Source organism: Molothrus ater, chromosome 17 (assembly GCF_012460135.2).
Source record: "Molothrus ater isolate BHLD 08-10-18 breed brown headed cowbird chromosome 17, BPBGC_Mater_1.1, whole genome shotgun sequence".
In the NCBI taxonomy this organism is placed as follows: Eukaryota; Metazoa; Chordata; class Aves; order Passeriformes; family Icteridae; genus Molothrus; species Molothrus ater.
The window spans coordinates 12,011,892-12,030,373 of NC_050494.2; the positions used below are offsets into that span (position 1 = coordinate 12,011,892).

Sequence of the window (18,482 nt, forward strand, 5' to 3'; positions counted from 1 at the left end):
GGAGTGCCTGCATTAAAAATGGACTTTGTTATTTTTTATCTTGGCAAGTATCATTAAACTTTAATTCTTTATGCACTCAGGACAGATAAGTTTGTCCCACTTCACATTAAAGATGTTATGCATTATTTTTGACAAAGTCATTAAACCCATTGCAGTGAGACCTCACCCCAGCATGCTGAAGGTCCTGCTTAGCAAATATGGGACTGTGGAATCAGGCCTCAACTTCTCCCCACTGCAATCAGCAGGAATACTGCTGTGAACTTGGAGACAAGCTTCCTTATTTCCCCCTAAAGTTTCCTTTTATTTGGTGAAACAGCCAGTTTCACCAGGAAAAGTGAGTGTGCAGGGTCCTGGGGTTCTGCCGGGGGCATACATGTGTTTTGATTTCTTTGCCTCATTTGCAAATACTGAAACTAGTTTTTCAGTCTGGAAAAATGCATTAAACTTCAGCCTTTAGTACCAGCACCATAAGTGTTGACCTGGCAGAGCCATGGCAGCTCAGCCTCTTCCCTCACTGCTTCCAAAGGCAGCCGGGCCCTCACACTATGGGACACATGCGTTGTTTTATGTGCTCAAATGGAGAGAACAAGAGGGTTCATCGATACTCACCGAAACAAAGAAAAGTGTTGTTCTGTCCCAGACACATCTAAGTTCAGATCTGTGCTTTGCTTCGTGCCAAGAGCTGATTCTGAGTCCTTTGTCAGTTGCAGCTCTGTCCCACAGGCCTGGTTTGAGGAACGGAGAGGGAATGGACGGCATGACTAAGCACCACCTGAGATGGGCATTCTGACTTGCCCTCAAAGGGTCCCACATTTTTTCTGTGTAGAGTGTTGAGAGGATTTTTAAGGGATTTACCCCATTCTTTTGATGGCCCTGGTCATAATGAAGGGTCTGAGGGTGCCAGGGACACAGAGGGCAGGAGGACCAGGCTGTGGGTATGTGGGGACAATTCCCTCATGGTCTGGGCATAAAGGGATGATCCCCTCATGGAATGGGGACGATCCCCTCATGGCACGGGGCTGACGAGATGATCCTCTCATGGCTTGGGGATGGAGGAATGATCCCCTCATGGCGTGGGGCTGACGAGACGATCCCCTCATGTCATGGGAATAGAGGGACGATCCCCTCATGGCGTGGGGATAGAGGGACGATCCCCTCATGGCGTCCCACAGCGCAGACCTACCCCCCAACGGCCTCCAAGACCTCGGGGGCCCGGGCAGCCCCACGGCCGCAGGTCGATTGAGGTGGGGCCGGTCCGTGAGGGAGAAGCGCCAGTCCCGAGGCGGGCGTCCATCTCGATCTGTGGTGCCGGGCCGGGACTGCCCTTCTCCTTCTCCTCCTCCTTCTCCTCCTCCTCCTCCCCCGCGTGTGCGGTGCGCGGCCGCATGTGGGGCGCAGGCGGCGGAGTCTCCACCTCTTCTGGCAGCGGGAACCTGTGGCTGCCAAGCTCCATTAAAGCCATCAGCAGCCGGGGGGACGCGCTCCTCGGCGAAGGCGGGGTGGGCTGCGGTGCTTTATTTTAAAATATATACTTTTCTTTTTTCGCCCCCCCTTTATCCCTTCGCAAGGCTCGGGCTGAGCAGGACGCCTGCGGACTGAAGCCGGGGTGCCTCCGCCGCGGGCACCGGAGCGCCGGAGGCGGCCCATGGCTGCACCGCCGGGCGCCGCGCCCCGCTGAGCTCCGCGGGCACCGGCGGCGATCGCGCCTCTGGCCGGGACACACAGCGGGCACCATGGTCCGGTGCTGGTGGCTCGCAGGGCTGCTCGTAGGTAGGTGCCACCGGCGGCCGGTGCCGTCCCGCGGCGAGAGGACGGGAGGGCGAGCGGGTGGCGGAGTCGGGTTCGTACCCTCATGAGGTTCCCCGTCGCCTCCCTCACCCATCCGGGCACAGTGAAGGGGCAGGAGCGGGCAGGAGGGTGCAAGGGGTTGGAATGCAACGGGACCGACTTTATGGGGAGTGCAGAGGGACAGCGAGGAGTGTGCAAGAAGTGTGCGAGGAGAGCGCAGCGGACTGGGGAGGAGGATGCAGGAAAATGCAAGGGGAGTGCGAAGAGGGTGCAAAGAAGCGGCGAGGAGGGGGCGAGGGGACCAGGAGGAAGTCGCACGGCGGGTCTCGGTGGGGCCGGCGCCGGGACAGGGATCCCGGGGTGCCCCCGCCCGGGCAGAGGCACCTGGCGCCCGGAGCTCCTCGCTCGCCGCTCCCTGCCCGGGTCACCCTCGGTGCCCGCCCGGCCCGGGCAGGGTTTCCCTCAGCCTCGGTGCACGGGCGGGGGCACTTCCCTCAGTCCGGCCCGGGCAGGTTTCCCGCACCCTCGGTGCCCGCCGGCCCGGGCAGGGCAGGTTTCCCTCAGCCTCGGTTCCCGCCGGCCCGGGCAGGGCAGGTTTCCCTCAGCCTCGGTGCCCACCGGCCCGGGCAGGGTTTCCCTCAGCCTCGGTTCCCGCCGGCCCGGGCAGGGCAGGGTTTCCCTCAGCCTCGGTTCCCGCCGGCCCGGGCAGGGTTTCCCTCAGCCTCGGTTCCCGCCGGCCCGGGCAGGGCAGGGTTTCCCTCAGTCTCGGTGCCCGCCGGCCCGGGCAGGGTTTCCCTCAGTCTCGGTGCCCACCGGCCCGGGCAGGGTTTCCCTCAGCCTCGGTTCCCGCCGGCCCGGGCAGGGTTTCCCTCAGCCTCGGTGCCCGCCGGCCCGGACAGGTTTCCCCGCCGTGCACCCGCGGAGTGCCGGGAGCTCCGCAGCCCCAGCGCCGCTCGCCGGGGCAGGGACGGGCTGGGAGCGCCCCGGAGCCCCGGGTTGCTGCCCCCGAACTGTGCGATTGGGAGCGGGGACAGAACCCCTGAAGCCTTTTCCGAAGGAGTGAGCGCCGTGCAGGGATGCCAGAAGGGCTGGCGGTCCGGTGCTGAGCTGCCCAGCGAGGTGCTGGCAGAGGCAGTCGGGCATCCCCTTTGTCACCGCAACTCGTTCCTGTCCCGCGTGTGGTGCACGGAGAGCATCGAGCAGAGTTTCGCCGCAGGAAGGGCTTAGAAGTGATTTTCACTGGAGCTGGGAATTCTCCTTGGGAGGCTCCAGCACCTGCTCTGGCAAGGGACAACCTCACAAGTAGCCTCCTGCTCCAGAGACCTGATTCTGAGCCCCAGCTGTGCAGACAGACTCGCGGGGCAGCACAAGCTGCATCTTTGCAGCTCTCTCTCAGAAAGGTATCTTTCAACCCCACGGTTCTTGGAGCAGTTTCAGAAGAAAAGGTTCTGGCTTAAGAGACCAAATGGGAAAACAAAGGCAACTGTGCTATGAAAAAATACACAAAATTATTTCTTTGTTTATTTTTCTTTCTTTCTTTATTTGTTTACGACAAAGAGCAGAGTCAGAGGGAGACTCCTCTATCCTCAGACAGTATTTTCCTAGGAAATGCAGAGAAGACCCTTGGTTGAGACTCGTGAACAGAAGGGACAGGTGAAAGGAAGGGTGGGAGGATGTCCCTGAGGGCCTTGTGCAGTCTGGACACTGAAAATCCAGGCACCTGGTTTCTACTGCTCTTTCTACCACTTATTTCACTCATCTGAGGTTTTGGGCAGCAAAACCACACTGGCTCGCCTCTCCAGCTCAGGGCTTAGTGATCAAGGCAAAAGAACGGTGTAGTGAGAGCTATTGGACATTACTTGCATTAAGTGTAAAGGACCAGACTATGGAAAGAAATCTCTGAGCAGGGCACTTCTGTAGAGTTACTTTCCTGTTCTTACGTGGGATCTTTGTCATGTGTTTTTGTCAAATAAAGCTGAGAAATATGAATCCTCTAAGTATCTTACTAGCTCAAGTTGCTCTGCTCAGAAATCTGTTATACTGCATTATGTAAGTTTACTCACTGAAGTCTAATTAGAATAATTCTTTCTTAAATCCTTATGCAGTTTCTCTTAGTTCAGTCTAAACTCTCTGCTTCTTGCATCCGATGTCAGTGAGAGAATTTCCATTGATTTCAGTAAGAACAGAAACTGAACCTCAAAGTAACTGTTTAAATACCTAAGGCAGACCCAGAACTCATTAAAATCAAAGCAAGCTTTGCTCACTGTGAGCAAGACTGGCATTCTGCATTTTGCATAAGGCTGAACATTAGCATGAGCATGACACCAGTGCATAATTAGTTGAAAAACCACTTCAGTTAGGTAACTGGATCTGACTTTGGAGTCTCCTCCAGAAAAGAATCACTCATTCCTGGAAATGTCCCCAGAGACCTGCTGAGTTTTACCTAAGCTTTCATGAAAGTCTGTACATTCCAATAACACTGCACTGATATTTTTCATGTGTAGCTTCTCCTACATGGTTTTAACATAAAAGATCTGTTCTTGCTTTCAATGTTTATTTTTAAGTTTGAAAGTGACAATGTTGAGGTAAAATAAGATCAGTTGCATTCAGTTAAGAGATTAGCAAGAGAATCCCATAAGTGATAGAACAACACTCAGCACAGAGATGTGTGTCTATTTACACAATAATATATCTGTTCTTACTGCTAAACCAACATCATTGTCTTTGGTTCAAATATTTATTTGGTTAATGTTTACTTAGCTAATTATTTTTATCAAGTTGGTGGTTTTTATTCTTCATTTCTCAGGCCAAAAAAAATCAACAACTAATGTGCTATGCTGGATTGTGTGATATGATTCAATTTGTTCTTTCAATAATTATAGGGTTAGCCACGTTTCAGAGTATATGGATATAGATAAAAACAGGGCTGAGAGGTAAAAAAAGCACAAGGGAAAAAAATATTGTGTGGTTTCTATATTTTCCCCACAAGCACAAATTGTTGAGTAAGGAGATTTTCAAAAGCCAGAAATTGCTGTGAAGAAAACCAAAGCTGGAATCCAATGCTAGGGGAGGCTGCATCTGGCAGAACAAAGTTTGGAAAGAGGTTTTGCTTTCAGTGGGATCCTGTGTTTCCCCACAACAAAGCATATGTCATCTATAAAGACAGAGCTTTCATGGGTGAGATACAATCACTGCTAAAATCAACCTCAAAATTAGGAAGCACCTATACAATGCTTTTACACAAGTGCTTTGGTTTTCTTACTCATTTGCTGAGGAAGATAAAGGTATGAAAGAAGAGAAACTTCCTGATTTTAAGATGGTGTATCTCAGATATAATAATCCCAAGAAACTGACAGTGAGAACGTGAGAATTTCAATGTGTAACCCTTCTTCTGTAGGCTAAGAGTGCTGCCAGAAACTGAAAATATGATTCATAGAACAGCTCCTTCTCTTCCCATTTTAATTTGTGTAAGATCTGAGGGGTTAGTAAGCTGCAATCTGTGGGTTTTATTTTCTGTAAGGAGTTAAAAAGTCTCATGGTTTAAAATGCAAAATTAGAGAAGTTCTGTTTCTGTGTCTTAGAAAAGAAGCTCTGATATCTATTTGAAATGCCAGAGCTTCAGGGTGTTAAGTGATAAGAGGGTTGAAATCCATCATTATTTTTGAGTTTTAGCAGGGTGATGGTGTGATAATTGTGGCTTTCATAGCGGTGTTTTCTCATTTTCAGTGAATAGCTCATTGAATCATCACAGGTTTGAATTCAGCTGAAACTGAATGCTGTAAAGAAGCTCAGCTCCTGTGGCACTGTTAGACAGATATCTGGATTGGTGCAGCCTCTACTTACAGCTGGTGTGAGGGGACATAAATCAACAGGAGAAGTCTCACCACAGAGTGCTTGAAGAGATTTGCTTGAGTTTAGATATTAAAATAATGCTTTAAACTTGAGTGTATGTCAAGCACTGAAAAAGTCCCCCATGGTTTCTCCTGGGTTAATAAGAAACATTGACAAATGTGTGACATTTTGGCCTTGTCTAACTCCAAGACTGTGGTCTTTGGAAGCAGCTTTCTCCTGGCAGTCTGGGATCAATGTATACACCAAGCTCCCCACTGAGACAATTGGATTCACCTTGTTCACACTCTCACTAAATCCACAAGTGCTGGACAAGCAAATTACGGCTTGGCTCTCCCCTGTTGGTACAAAAACACAATGACATGTTGTTTTTAAAGCTTTTCAGAGAAAAAAAAAAACAACATATTTCCCAGTTAGGCTGCCTGGAAAAGACAGATGAGAATATAAATGACAGCAAGGTTTTGCTGCAGAAAAGCTCCCAGAATTTGTTAGTTTTGAGTAGCACAAGTCCTGTTATTAGATTATGCAGCACGTAGGTTGAATGTCAGCTCTGATTTTAGCATCTGTCGGCAGAGTTTAGGAGAACTGGAACACATCAAAACTTGGCTGATGTGGACAGGCAAAACAGTAGACTGAAATTTCAGGCTATCTAGAAACCACACCCAGACCCCAAAACACATGTTAGAAGTAACTTTAATTCTGTGCTCCAGCTGAACAAGTAACCTTTTTCTGTGGTCACTTGTGGCTCTAAGTTAAACGTGTGTGTATTGCTGGTGTGGGCCCTGGATCAGTTTCCTCCTTTCTGCAGAGCTTTTTTCCTGAGGATGCCTTCTGCTATGACTGCTTTTGAATGCCCTTCTCATCCTTGGCTTTGCAGGAGCCAAGTAGCCTCAGAATATTAGATCCTATTAGATCCTATTTTTATTACTATAAACAGTATCCTTGCAGCAGCGCCAAGAGTCCTGTTGTGTTAGGTGCTAAATAAAGAGAGAACAAAAGGATTGTTCTTGCTTTAGTGGGTTTATAACCTAATTTCCTGGACTTAGATTTTCAGCAGTGAGTACTTGACATGGCAGGGACCTGCTGGGATTCCCAGCTGTGTCCAGCAGTTTAGTACCTATTGCAGTCCCTTAGGTCTGTACATCCCTAAATGCCTTTGTGCATCCAGCCCTCACTTCTAGTCCCATGGAGGCCAGGCAGGGATTCTGAAGAGGAGGACAGTGAACAATGTGCTTACACAGGAGAGCAGCTGTCCCCCGTGGGAGCAGGGAACTGGGACAGCTCCATAGCAGTGGGAGACTGAAAGGCCACTCAGATTATCCCGCCAACTCCCTGCCAAGAGCGGGTTGTTCCCTGCTGAACTAATGCTCTGCTCAATCCCTCAAATCCTGCCAAGCAAGTGGACTTAGGCTGCCTACTACATTATTGTGCCTCGAGAAGTTCACTCTGCCATACAGGCCACATGTTTTTCCTCTCTTCATTCACTCCCAACAGAATCCTTTTATTCACTGCAAGGAATTCCTTCCTTTCCTTGGTGTTTGTGCTTTGTGAATATTTATAGGCTGTTATCATATCCATCTTGCTCAGCCAGGCTATATGTACTCTGCTCTTTTAATCTTCTTTTGTAACTCAATCCCTCCCACCCCCTCATCATTTGTTGTTGTTCTACTCTCAACTCCCGCCAGTTCCAGTTGCTCATTTTGCTTTGGGTAAATGCTCTGTTTATGTTAATATTATGTGGTGGGTGGTCCTCTCTGCACTCTTGGTCCATGTGAGTGATTTAGACGTTTGAAATGAGGTTGACATTTTATAGCCAAGCCATGGCTGATTACTGGTTCTGCTCTTCAAAGCACTCCAGGAAAAAATATGCTTAGCCATCACTATTACAAATGGCCATGATAGCCACTAATAAAGTGTCTGTGCAGGGGTTCAGGGGTGCTGCCAAAACCTGCATGGGTGCTCTATACATTCATAACAACAGTGTGGCATTAATTTCACATCCATGGGCTGTTTTTTCTGTTGAGTTTCCGACTCATTTGAATTAAAGAATATAGATGAAATATTTGCCATTTACAGACTTCAGTAAAACTGGGATCAAGCTCTTGAATCCCCTTTATAGTGTTAGGCTTGGTTGTCTTTGGGGTAAACAGCCAGAGAGGCAGTTTTAAGAAGCCATTTTATTTAAATGTAGTTTATACTGATGAAGATCTTTGGGGTGCTTCTCCTTCCTTCCCTTCCCTACCACAAATCCCATCTGTCTTGTCATCTGTTGCTGGACCTAGCACTTAACGAGAAAAAGACATGATTCCATTATTCCAAGAGCAAAATATTTACTTCTCTAGTGCCTTTAAAACCCCCAGGCAACTCACCACGAGCCCTTCACTATTTTAATTTTGGATATGAGACAGATCAGGCAGTGCTCACAGCCTTAGAACAAAGCCAGGCTAAAACCATAGAATGGGATGTCTGAACTCATGTGCCATTGTGCTAAGTGTATGTGGGGAAAGTACGTTTTGAAAACTTCTCTAAAATCCCAAACTACTTGGGACTTTTGAGTCGGCTGAGCTTCCTCTTAGGATCTGCAGGATTTCATGTGTGATTATGCTCAGCTGTGCAGAGGAAACTCAGGATGATGCTCTGCAATGATAGTTCATGGGTAATACAGTTACTGTGCCAGCCCTGAGGGCATAACTGAGAAACGTTTCGTGAATTCAAAGCATTTTATGAATATCATGAACTGAGCACCAGAATGGTGAAACAGCTAAGTGTGAAAATACCTGTTTTACAGACAAATAAGAGAATGGATGAATAATAGAAATACTTTTCCAGAAACCAAACAGTGCTCCAGTGAAAGCACTGGCATCCTCCCTCAACCACTTGACCACATTCTGGCTTCAGTTCAGGGAGGCATTACTAATCAGGAAAAATGCTCATGCACTGGCTTAATTTCAAGCACATGCTTAAGTTTCACTGCAACCAATTAGACTTAAGCGTGTGCTTAAGTCCTGTCCTGAACTGTGTTCAGTTTGCATATAGGCAAAATGCAAGGTTCTGCTGTGATACACTTTTCCATCCCCAGTGGGTTATATTTAAATTTTATAACTTTATAACATTATAATATAAAATTTATCTCTTCCCACAGAGCTATTCTCTTGAGAATGCCTTTTTCTGAGTGAATTAAAGGCACTACTAACTTAATCTCCACACAAATGCAAGAAAAATTGATTTGCTAAATACAACCATTTTGTTTGCTTCTAAAAGAATGCTTATTCCTTCAGTGGCTAACCCAAAATCTGTTCTGTGTGCTCTCAGGAGAGAAAAATGCTAAAGAAACACTGTTTTGCTGTGTTAATGAAGTCTGTGTGGAAAAACATAATTCACTTATGCAAAATACATTGATACATTTCTTATCGCCTATTTCTTTCCAGTCTGAACATTCCTCAGAAAATATCAAAGGTTTTATGTCATCTCTAAATGAAGAAATGGGTAATGCTCCGTGACTTCAGGCCCTGATCTTATCCCTGTGAATGGGTGACTAACTGAAACATTAGAATTATAAATGGGAATGATAAATTCTGGCCATAGGAGGCAATAACATGTAACAGATTAAACAATCTAGCTCTGGAGAAGAGCTGATCCACAGTAACTAATTTGTTGCAAACTGTAATATATGCATTTTCTCCTCCATTTATGAAGAAACAGATGTGTGACTCAACTTCGCTTTTTTCCAGAGTCAATCTGCTTGGGGGAGCACAAACAAGATTTGTTTCCAAGGAGGAATACGACAGCATTTCTCTCTTGGTTGATGGTTTTTTCCTTTAGAAGTGAGAAGTGGCTCTGCATCTGGAGCACACAGCTCTTGTGTAGCACAAGGCTCTCATTTCCAGGCTTGGCTGTTGCCTCGAAATCTTCCACCTTAATTTTACCAACAATTTGCTGTGAGGAGAATTTGAGAATTTCCAGTTCTGCCCTTCTTGTCAATTTGATGCCATGGATCTGATTTTCCTGAAAGTGGTTTACACAAGTGAGGGTTGGAATGGTTGGTCAGCAGCTGCTGCTGGTGCTGTTTGCTCCAGGCTTGGTTGGGTTTGTGCTGATGGTGGTGATGAGCAGTTCCCAGCTCTGCCACTCCCTGCCTGGGTGCTTGTGCAGCTCCTTGCTCCAAGGCTTTGGGCTGCTCCTTGGGATGCAGCACACACTGGAAAGCTGGGAAAAGCCCCTGTTTTGTCTAAGGGCTGTGCTGGGGAGCTCTCTGGAAACGCTTGTGGTTAATCGATACAGACGGACGGCAGAGCGAGCGAGGGGGAGAGATCACAGTCAGGCATTTTTTTAGATTTTCCTATGAATGAGGATTTTTGTCTTGAAGATGAATTGTGAATAATTCCTTCCTCCTGCCTGAGAACTCTATAGAGCAGTTAATTTGTGTCTCTCTTAAGAAAGAGGAGCTGCTCTGATGCACTTTACCAGGGGCTGAGTAACAGAGTGACATATGAGTGACAGCCACTTTATGCTGCTCTTGGAATAGAGAGGGGCTCTAACTACAGATTTTAGGTCTGGGACTAAACTTTTCTAGCTTGAAAGGATGTTTGGATCTGGTGGGGCTGGAGTATTTGAGAGAGAAAAAAGCAGCCACAAATTTTGGACACAAGCCAATAGCTTTTGGTTTGAGGATGCATCCAGCTTGGAGTCTTGTGCACAATTAAGTAAGACCAAATCCCTAGGAATTCCCATCATGTCAAATATTTACATTCTGGAGGCTTTTTTTTTTTCTTTCCCCATGAAGTTTTATCCCAATTATAAAAATTCCCTTTTGTATTGAATGTGTCAAAATTCATTGCTTGCATTGCCAAAGTGTCATTGCTCCCAAACAATGTAGATCATTAGTGTTTCTGCCAAGAGTAGCAGGAAGGGTTCAGCGAGATATTGGGGCTTCTGCTGCAATAAACACACGCAGAGCTCAGTTTGTGACTTGACTGGGTTATATCCTGTATATTTTATAGCTGCATTCTATGTATCTATAGACTGCACTGATACCTCTGGAGTCTTTCTGTGGTTATGGGCAAGAGCAAATTTGGCCCTTATGTCCATTATTACCTCTAATACGAATACAGTTACTTTTTAGTTTACTGTATTCTCTAGGATAATAATTTTGTGTTTGTTTGAAGTGTGGTTCAGTTTGGACTTTCCTTGTTCTGATGACTCTCCAGTGTTTAGGCCTCTTAGGGCAGTCAAATGAATCTTGGCATATTCTGAGTGTGAGTTTAAAAAAAAGCTCTGGGAGTAGGGAGCACACAGGACCACAGAGTAAAGTCATGGCAGAGCTGGGATGAGGACACAGATCCCCAGCTCCTAATGGCTCTCCTAAATAGGCACCCATGGGGCAGCCTCACACATGCTGCAGCTGCCAAATTAGAGCTTTAACTAATAGCAGTGGGTTTTGTCATCCCATATTTTTCCATTTTCACATGAAGAATCACAGGAACTGCATTTTAGAAAGCATGAGTGCAAGCAATTGCGAAGGAGTTGGCTGTGCCTGCTCACCTCGTCCAGCCCTTAAGGATGGTGAGAGCCGTGCAGTTGTGAGCCTGCTCCCCAAAGAGCCCCGAACTCTAATAATGTGTCTTTCCAGCTGTTTCATGCACTCCAGTGCAGGGTGAGGGACCAGAAAACGCAAGGCTGCTTTCCCTGGCCTTTGGGTACAGCTCTCCTGCTTCACTGGGGGCTTCCCTCTCCAAGTGTTTATTCCTTTTGTAGTAGTTCAGGCTTTGTGTGTTCAAGTCTACATAAATACATTTCAAGTGGTCTCTAAAACCTTCACAAATGGCAGCACCATAGTGAAGCGGCTGAATTTGTCCATCAGATAAAAGTCTGAAGTTATTGAGTGGGATTCCCTCTCCTCTTAGAGGGGTTTTAGTGGGGCTCCCTCTCCAGGAGCCTTTGACTTGCACAGCAGGTATTTAATTACTGAATTCCTACCTGACTTGGTCCAGAGTTTGTATATTGTGACTCTGTGTGTTCATCTCCTGGACTGAGGCACAGGAAACCTTTCACATCCTCATTCTGTGGGAGGGCGACACAGAGATATTGGATCTTTTGTTCCAGCTGATAAGCAGGCTGGAAAGCAACCTGTGTCCTAACACTGGTATGGAGTGAATAAAAGTTGGCTTCAAAATGTCCAGCACACTCCTGGGTAAAATGCAAAGTACAGCTGGAGCCAATGAACCCCATCTGGGCTCATAAAGCCCTGGCTGGGCTGAGCTCCACTGGAACCAGGGTCACTTGTACCACAGAGAATCAGTGGGGTTTCGGGAGGAGCTTCACCAACAGCTCATTCCATGGTGCCATGAATAGGGAAATCCCAAGTTTCTTAGAGAAGCAGGCCTGCAGTGAGTGTCATGGAGAGCTTAAGCAAAGAGTGAATAATGTATAGGAATAGATGTACATATGTGTGCGTGCATGCAAAGGTCTTCAGGATTTAGCTGAGTGTTCACACATTCCCTAAGCCAATAACATCCGTTGTTATGGGAAATGAGGTAAGTGACAGAATTACTGTCCTTATGGCGGGCGACAGGCAAGGCCAGCGTTCCCATGCTGTAATTCCCCGTTCCAGCCACTGCCTCAACAATAGCATCAGAGGGGAAGAACACGAACAAAGAGCGCTCCGTGTTATTTGAAGATTTCATCTAAAAACCAGCTGGATTCAGACGAAACTCAAGTCGGAAAACTTGAGTGAACTAACACCCCGCGTGTCCTTAGCTAAGGCTTTGGTGCTGAGCGGGCTCCGTTCGCTGGGCTCGGCGGTCGGGGGGCTCCGCTCGGCGCTGCCCCGGCCGCGCTGACCCCGCTCCCTCCCCCGTGTCCCGCAGCCTGCGCGGCCGCGGAGCCGCCCTGCCGCCAGCAGCTGCGCCACCTGCAGGACAGCGCCGGGACCGCCGCGCGGCTGCCGCCCCGCCTGGAGGGGCGCTGGGTCTCCACCGGGTAAGGCACCCCCAGAGCCCGGGTAAGGCACCCCCGCACTCCGAAAACGCGCCCCAAACCCCGAGAAGGCACTCCCAGACCCTGGGAGCCCGCCCCTCTCCCCTGACAATGCGCCCCTAAAACCACGGGAAGACACCCCATACCTGGGAAGGAACATTATCTCAAAGGGCCCCAGATACCCGGGAACTCTCCCTTAACACCCCGGGTAAGCCACCTCGTTCTCCTGGGAAGGCATCCCCATCCACTGGGAATGCATCCCCAGACCACTGAGAACCTCAGAATGGACCCCCAGAGGCCCCAGCCCCTCAGCACAGCTTCTGCCCATCCCCATACAGCAAACTGTTCGGCAACAAGAAGAGAGTTTCCTTTTCCCCTTCCCAAGTCCTCATTCCCATCTGGAGGAGGGCTGGGACTCCAGGGTGTCCCTAGAGCCACCTGCTCTTTCCCCGTTCGGGGTGCAGCTCAAACGGGCAGAGCAGCCTTAATTCCTGCTGCCCTCCGCACTCCTCCTGTGGACATGCCTGAAGTGTAAGGCCTCTGTCCATCACTTTTAGATTTTAGTAGCCGATGCCCAGACTGTAAAGCCACCCGCAGGTGGCCACCATGTGTTCCCACATGCTTTTGCCCAGGAAGCTGCTCCAGCTCTGCTCACCCCGCTCCCGCACCCCAGCTGCCCTGGGAGGGATTTCTCCCCATTCCCCATGGCTCAGCGCTGCCTTCCCCACAGGTGTGAGGTGCGGCCGGGACCCGAGTTCCTGACCCGATCCTACCTCTTCTACACCAACCGGCTCTTCAAGGCCCTGCAGTTCTACTACTGGGACCCGTCCTGCCGCGACCCGTCCTACTCGCTGGTCATCAAGGGCAAGCTCCGGCTGCGCCAGGCCTCCTGGATCACCCGCGGCGCCACCGAGGCCGACTACCACCTCCACAAAGTGGGCATCGTGTTCCACAGCCCGAAGGCCATGCGGGAGGTGGCCTCCCGGATCAACCAGACCTCTGGCGAGGGCTGCCGCGGGTTCCTGCCCCCGGGGCGCTCCTGGGCTCCCGGAGCCCTGTACGAGGTGCTGAGCGCCAAGACCGAGCGCGACTGCACCGCGGCCCTGGGCTTCGCCATGCACGAGCTGAGCCTGGTGCGAGTGGAGAGGCACTTCCAGCCGCTGCTGCAGCCGCAGCAGAGCGGGAGCCGGCTGGTGGAGGAGCTCTACCTGGGGGACATCCACACGGACTGGGGGGAGAGGCTGCACTACCGCCCCACCGGCTACCAGCGCCCCTTGCAGAGCGCCCTGGTAAGGATGAGGCCTTTGCACGGTCCCCTCCTCGCTGCGCCAGGGCTTTGTCGGCCATTCCCTGGCTGTTCCAGTCACTCCTTGCAGTGCTTGGTCCCCGCAGTCCTACGGACACGCGGGTGAGGCGGGGTGGGAACCTGGGGCATGCGGGGTTCACCCTCTGCCTTCCTGAGAGGACAGGACCAGGGTGGGTGAAAGCTCAGCAAAGCCAACATGGGAAACAAGGCTGCACTGACGTGGGCCTGGAGCTACCAGCTTTTGTTGGGCCAGTGTTTTCCTAGGAAATGCATTTTCCTTGTCTCCAGCACCAAAGTCAGTGAAGGCTTCAGGCTGCACATTGTTAGAGCCCGTCTGCTCTGCCCTTCATCTGCTCTGCCCTCTCCTTGCTCCTTGGGGTGTGCTCCAGGCTGAGGGGAACAAGGGATCTGCCGTTAACTCTTCAGCCCTTGCTGCAATGCCAGTAGCACAGGAACTTGGCCCCAATACATTAATGTTATTACATAGGAAGCAGACTTCCATTTTGATATACATAAAACTGAGCAGCAGACTTTGGTTGCCTTTTATTCTATTCTATTTTGTTTTATAGCACCTTAGTTTATTCCCACGAAAGCAGCTTTCCATCCAAATCGAAGCCGATCAAAACAGAAATATGGTGGAGCAGTGAGATGGGGTGAAAAAACCTCTCTGAACTTTGTCAGATAGAAGGGAAATAAATTAAAAAAAAAAAATATTTTGGGGCAGCATTTCCCCACACCTTGAACCACACCAACTGAACTTCAAAGAACACAGAGCAACACTCCTCTCCCTCTCAAAAGTAACATTCTCAAATTGGTTAAACTTGTATTATCTTGGGCCAAAACCATATATATGAGCAAAACCAGATGGTAAACATAAATACTTTTAAAAGTTAATTTAAAACCAAACCTAAAGATACTGAAATTCACTCTCTGAATGCAGCCCTGTAATTAATCAGCCAACAGCTCTCCAATGGACCCGCACATGATGTCACCACTTGGCCATAATTAGAAGCTGCCATACATTAGAAATAACTTCACACGACTGGTTTAAGCAAGTAAGGGTTTTGGCTCCATGTCCATAGTGATAATTTTATTGGGCACAGGATTTTTCTTTCTTTTTTTAATTTTTTTCTTTTTTTTTTAATTTTTTTATTTTCTGTGAACTGACATCCATTTGCCTGTGCTGGTGAGTTACACAGCTATGTCAGGAATTATTTTTTAACTCTCTTTTTGAAAATATCACTCTTTTCCCCTTAAATTTATATCTGTTTTAAAGAAACCCATTCTCCCCAAATTACCTTTCATTATCAAAGAATTTCCTGCCTAAGGAGAGCATATATATTTGCCAACTTCTGGGATTATTTAGCCATAATGTACTGTGTACTGTCAGCACTCATTACTGTGACAGTAGCAGTAAAGCAAGCTGAAAATGACTAAATTACAGTAGACTCCAATCAACTTGCATGTAAATTACCCACCCTAGAGTTAACTACTGAGTTATTTAACCTTCTTGCCTATGACAGTTCAGTAAAGATTAGCTCGTGTTCTAGAAAATTATATAATGTTCCAACCCTGCTTATTTAAAAATAAATCAGTTGTGATATATGAAGTACAAGAAAAATTTCCAAGCTACGCAAAACCCCTGCTGGCAGCGGATCAGGGCAGGGCTGGTTTGACTCAGAGCTCTGCCCCGGCGGGGAAGCGAAGGTCAGGGCCTCCTTCTGCACAGGGTCCCCGAGTTTCCTTCCCCCGTTCCGGCTGCTGGCAAAACCCCGCGTCCCCTCCCGGCTTATCCCGGTCCTCCCCCGCATCCCTGGCTGTGGGAACGGGGGCAGGAACGGGGCGAGGGGAGGCAGAACACCTTGCGCTGTCCCGGAGGTGACAGAGCTCTCCCCGGCCGGTGTCACAGCCTCCTTCACTGCCGAAAGCTGCGGCGTGGTTCTGTTCTGGCACCGCCCAGCGCCCTCATTCTCACCCAGCTCTCCATGGAAACCTGATGGGAGCCCCCTGGATGTCCCCAGGGAGCGCTCCCCGTCCTGGCTGCGGCTCTGCCCTTGCCCCGGGCTCCTCCCCGGGCTGTCCTCAGGGCACAGCGTGGTGTCCTTCGGCTACCAGAATAGCAAAGAGCAGGGCAGCGCTTTATCCCCTTAATCTGCTCGGCAGCCCTGCCAAGCTCCCCGCAGCTCCGCACCCTGCTGCGGCCGAGGGGAGTCGCAGCTTTTGAAATATTCTGGAAGGGTTTTTTTTTTTTTTATATTAGTTTTTTGCTTCCCAGTTGGCAGAACTGTTGTTTTCTGTCTCCTGCAGCACCACGTGCAGCCTTGCCCGGCGTGCGGGATTATCTCCAGGGCCGATGAGCATCATCCCCCGATCCTGCCCGCCCGAGCCGCGCTGCCCATGCAGCTCAGCGGCAGCTGGGTCAGCACCCACTGCGAGGTGCGCCCGGCCGTGCTCTTCCTCACCAGGTACTTCACATTCCACGGCAACAACCACACCTGGGAAGGGCACTACTATCACTACTCCGACCCGCTCTGCAGGCAGTCCACGTTCACCATCTACGCCTCCGGGCACTACAGCCAGGGCATCCCCTCCTCCAAGGTGCGCGGCGGCACCGAGCTGGCTTTTAAAGTCACCCAGGCTCGGGTGACGCCGATGGACCAGGTGACGGTGCTGATGCTCAACTCCTCGGAACCCGGGAGCTGCGGGCTGGAGGGCTCCTGGAGCGCCGGCGTGGAGCAGGATATAACAGCCACGAACGGGTGCTTGGCTCTGGGCATCAAGCTGCCCCACACCGAGTACGAGCTGTTCAAAACGGAGCAGGACACGCAGGAGCGCAGCCTCCTCTACATCGGGGAGCGGCCCACGGACGGCTCCAGCCCCGACAGCCCCGACAAGCGGCCCACCTCCTACCAGGCCCCTCTGATCCAGTGTGCTGCAGCCTCGGAGGAATTCTCCAACTACATCAGTCTGAAATACGTGGGAAGAAAGGATGCTAATGGGATTGAAGCACTAAAACCTTTGCCTGTGGCCTTTTTATTGTTTATAGCACTTCTGTTTCTAAGATGGGACTAGTTATCTCTTCAGGTACAATGCAGAATTCAGATAAATCTTGGTGCTAGCGTGATTTTTATATCCTTCAAATGAGCACATCTGGAATCAGTTTTACTCAGATTTGGAAACACTTTTTAAAAACACCCAATAGTGAATGAAGCCAAGGAGATATGCCTGACTCCACACTATTTGTCCTGTGGCTTTATTGCCTAATCTCCCCTCTTTGCGTGCAAATTTAATGTACTGACACGGATGCACTGCACATTGCAACAGATAATTTAGCAACACAAGGGGGGAAAAAGTGACATCAATTAAAATTGCTGCTTTGAGCTTTTGACATTGCTAAGATTTAATCAAGAGCTTGATTCAGATGTAATTCAAACATCCGAAGTGTTGGCTGCTGAGTTTCTTTGAGGTTAAGTTCCCTCCCATCACACTCCTTTTTGCTGTTCATGCAAATTTAATCTGCAGAGTCAGTCAGCAATAAACAGTCAGCAAGTGTTCTTGAGAAGGGCATGGTTCACATGCCTCTTGCAGTTTACAGATATTTTCCGCACTTTGCCTGTGTATGTCACACACAGGGACCCACAAACAGTCTTTGCACTTGGAGATGCCCAGAACAGCTCTCATAGAGGGCTTGACTTTTCCACCTGGCCCTGAGCATAGATTACAGTAGATGGAAAACACTTCTATGCACAGCTCCAAGGCCTCAGCATTCCCTGGCTGCAGCACTGCATCCCTGCTGTGTTACCCAGCTCTCCAGTGCAGAGCTGGCCTGGCTGTGAGCCCTCAGCAGTGTCCCCGTGTCGCTGCTGCCATGCCCAGCACAGGCACTGTCACCATGAGCCCTGGGAAGGGAAAGATCCCTCACAGCCCTCTCAGGCCATGCATTCCCACTGCCTCCTTTGCAGTTACTGGCACAGCAGTTGTCGATCCAGCTCTCCTCTCAAAGTGTCACTTCCAGCCTTATTCCTGTACAGATGTTTTATAAATCTGCCTCTGGTGAACAATGAGCTGAAGAGATGCTCAGATCAGACAGCACAGTCAGGTCAAACTGATTCCTACTGACAAGCAGGACAAACTATGAAATTATATTCCCTGTCTGCTGCAGCTAAGCATCATATTACTTCCTCGAGAAGCTCTTCTCCAGCAGCTAAATCCTCTCCAAATAAGCCTATATATCTTACCCACAAAAGATATTTTGTTAAAGCAGCTATGCAATAGCCACCTTCTTAATGCTGTATGTACGAACTTGCAGCTTGTACTTAGATAAATTATGGGGTTTATAACACAAAAATACTTTGGGGGGATCTGTACATTAATAATTCAAATGAGAAGCTTATTAAATGCATTACAGTTGTGACATAAATGTTGTCAGCATGTTCACATGTTCCAGGCATGACCCAGTATTAGTCATGCACATAAACAGTTCTACTTGAAGGTGATACACAAAAGGGCCAGGCTTGGCTGCCTTGCCTTGGGTTCCCTCCCTAATCCCTGGAGACTTCAGCAG

The 18,482-nt window shown here is 49.2% G+C and overlaps 1 protein-coding gene across 1 annotated transcript; it reads left to right on the forward strand.

Annotated features, from left to right (window-relative positions):
* Positions 1-1,431: 1,431 nt before the first annotated feature.
* On the forward strand, positions 1,432-18,338 carry APCDD1L (APC down-regulated 1 like). The gene is made up of 4 exons (XM_036395509.1): positions 1,432-1,770; positions 12,504-12,615; positions 13,343-13,901; positions 16,226-18,338. The coding sequence occupies exons 1-4, from the start codon at positions 1,734-1,736 to the stop codon at positions 16,988-16,990; spliced, it is 1,473 nt and encodes a 490-aa protein (XP_036251402.1). The 5' UTR covers positions 1,432-1,733; the 3' UTR covers positions 16,991-18,338.
* Positions 18,339-18,482: the final 144 nt, after the last annotated feature.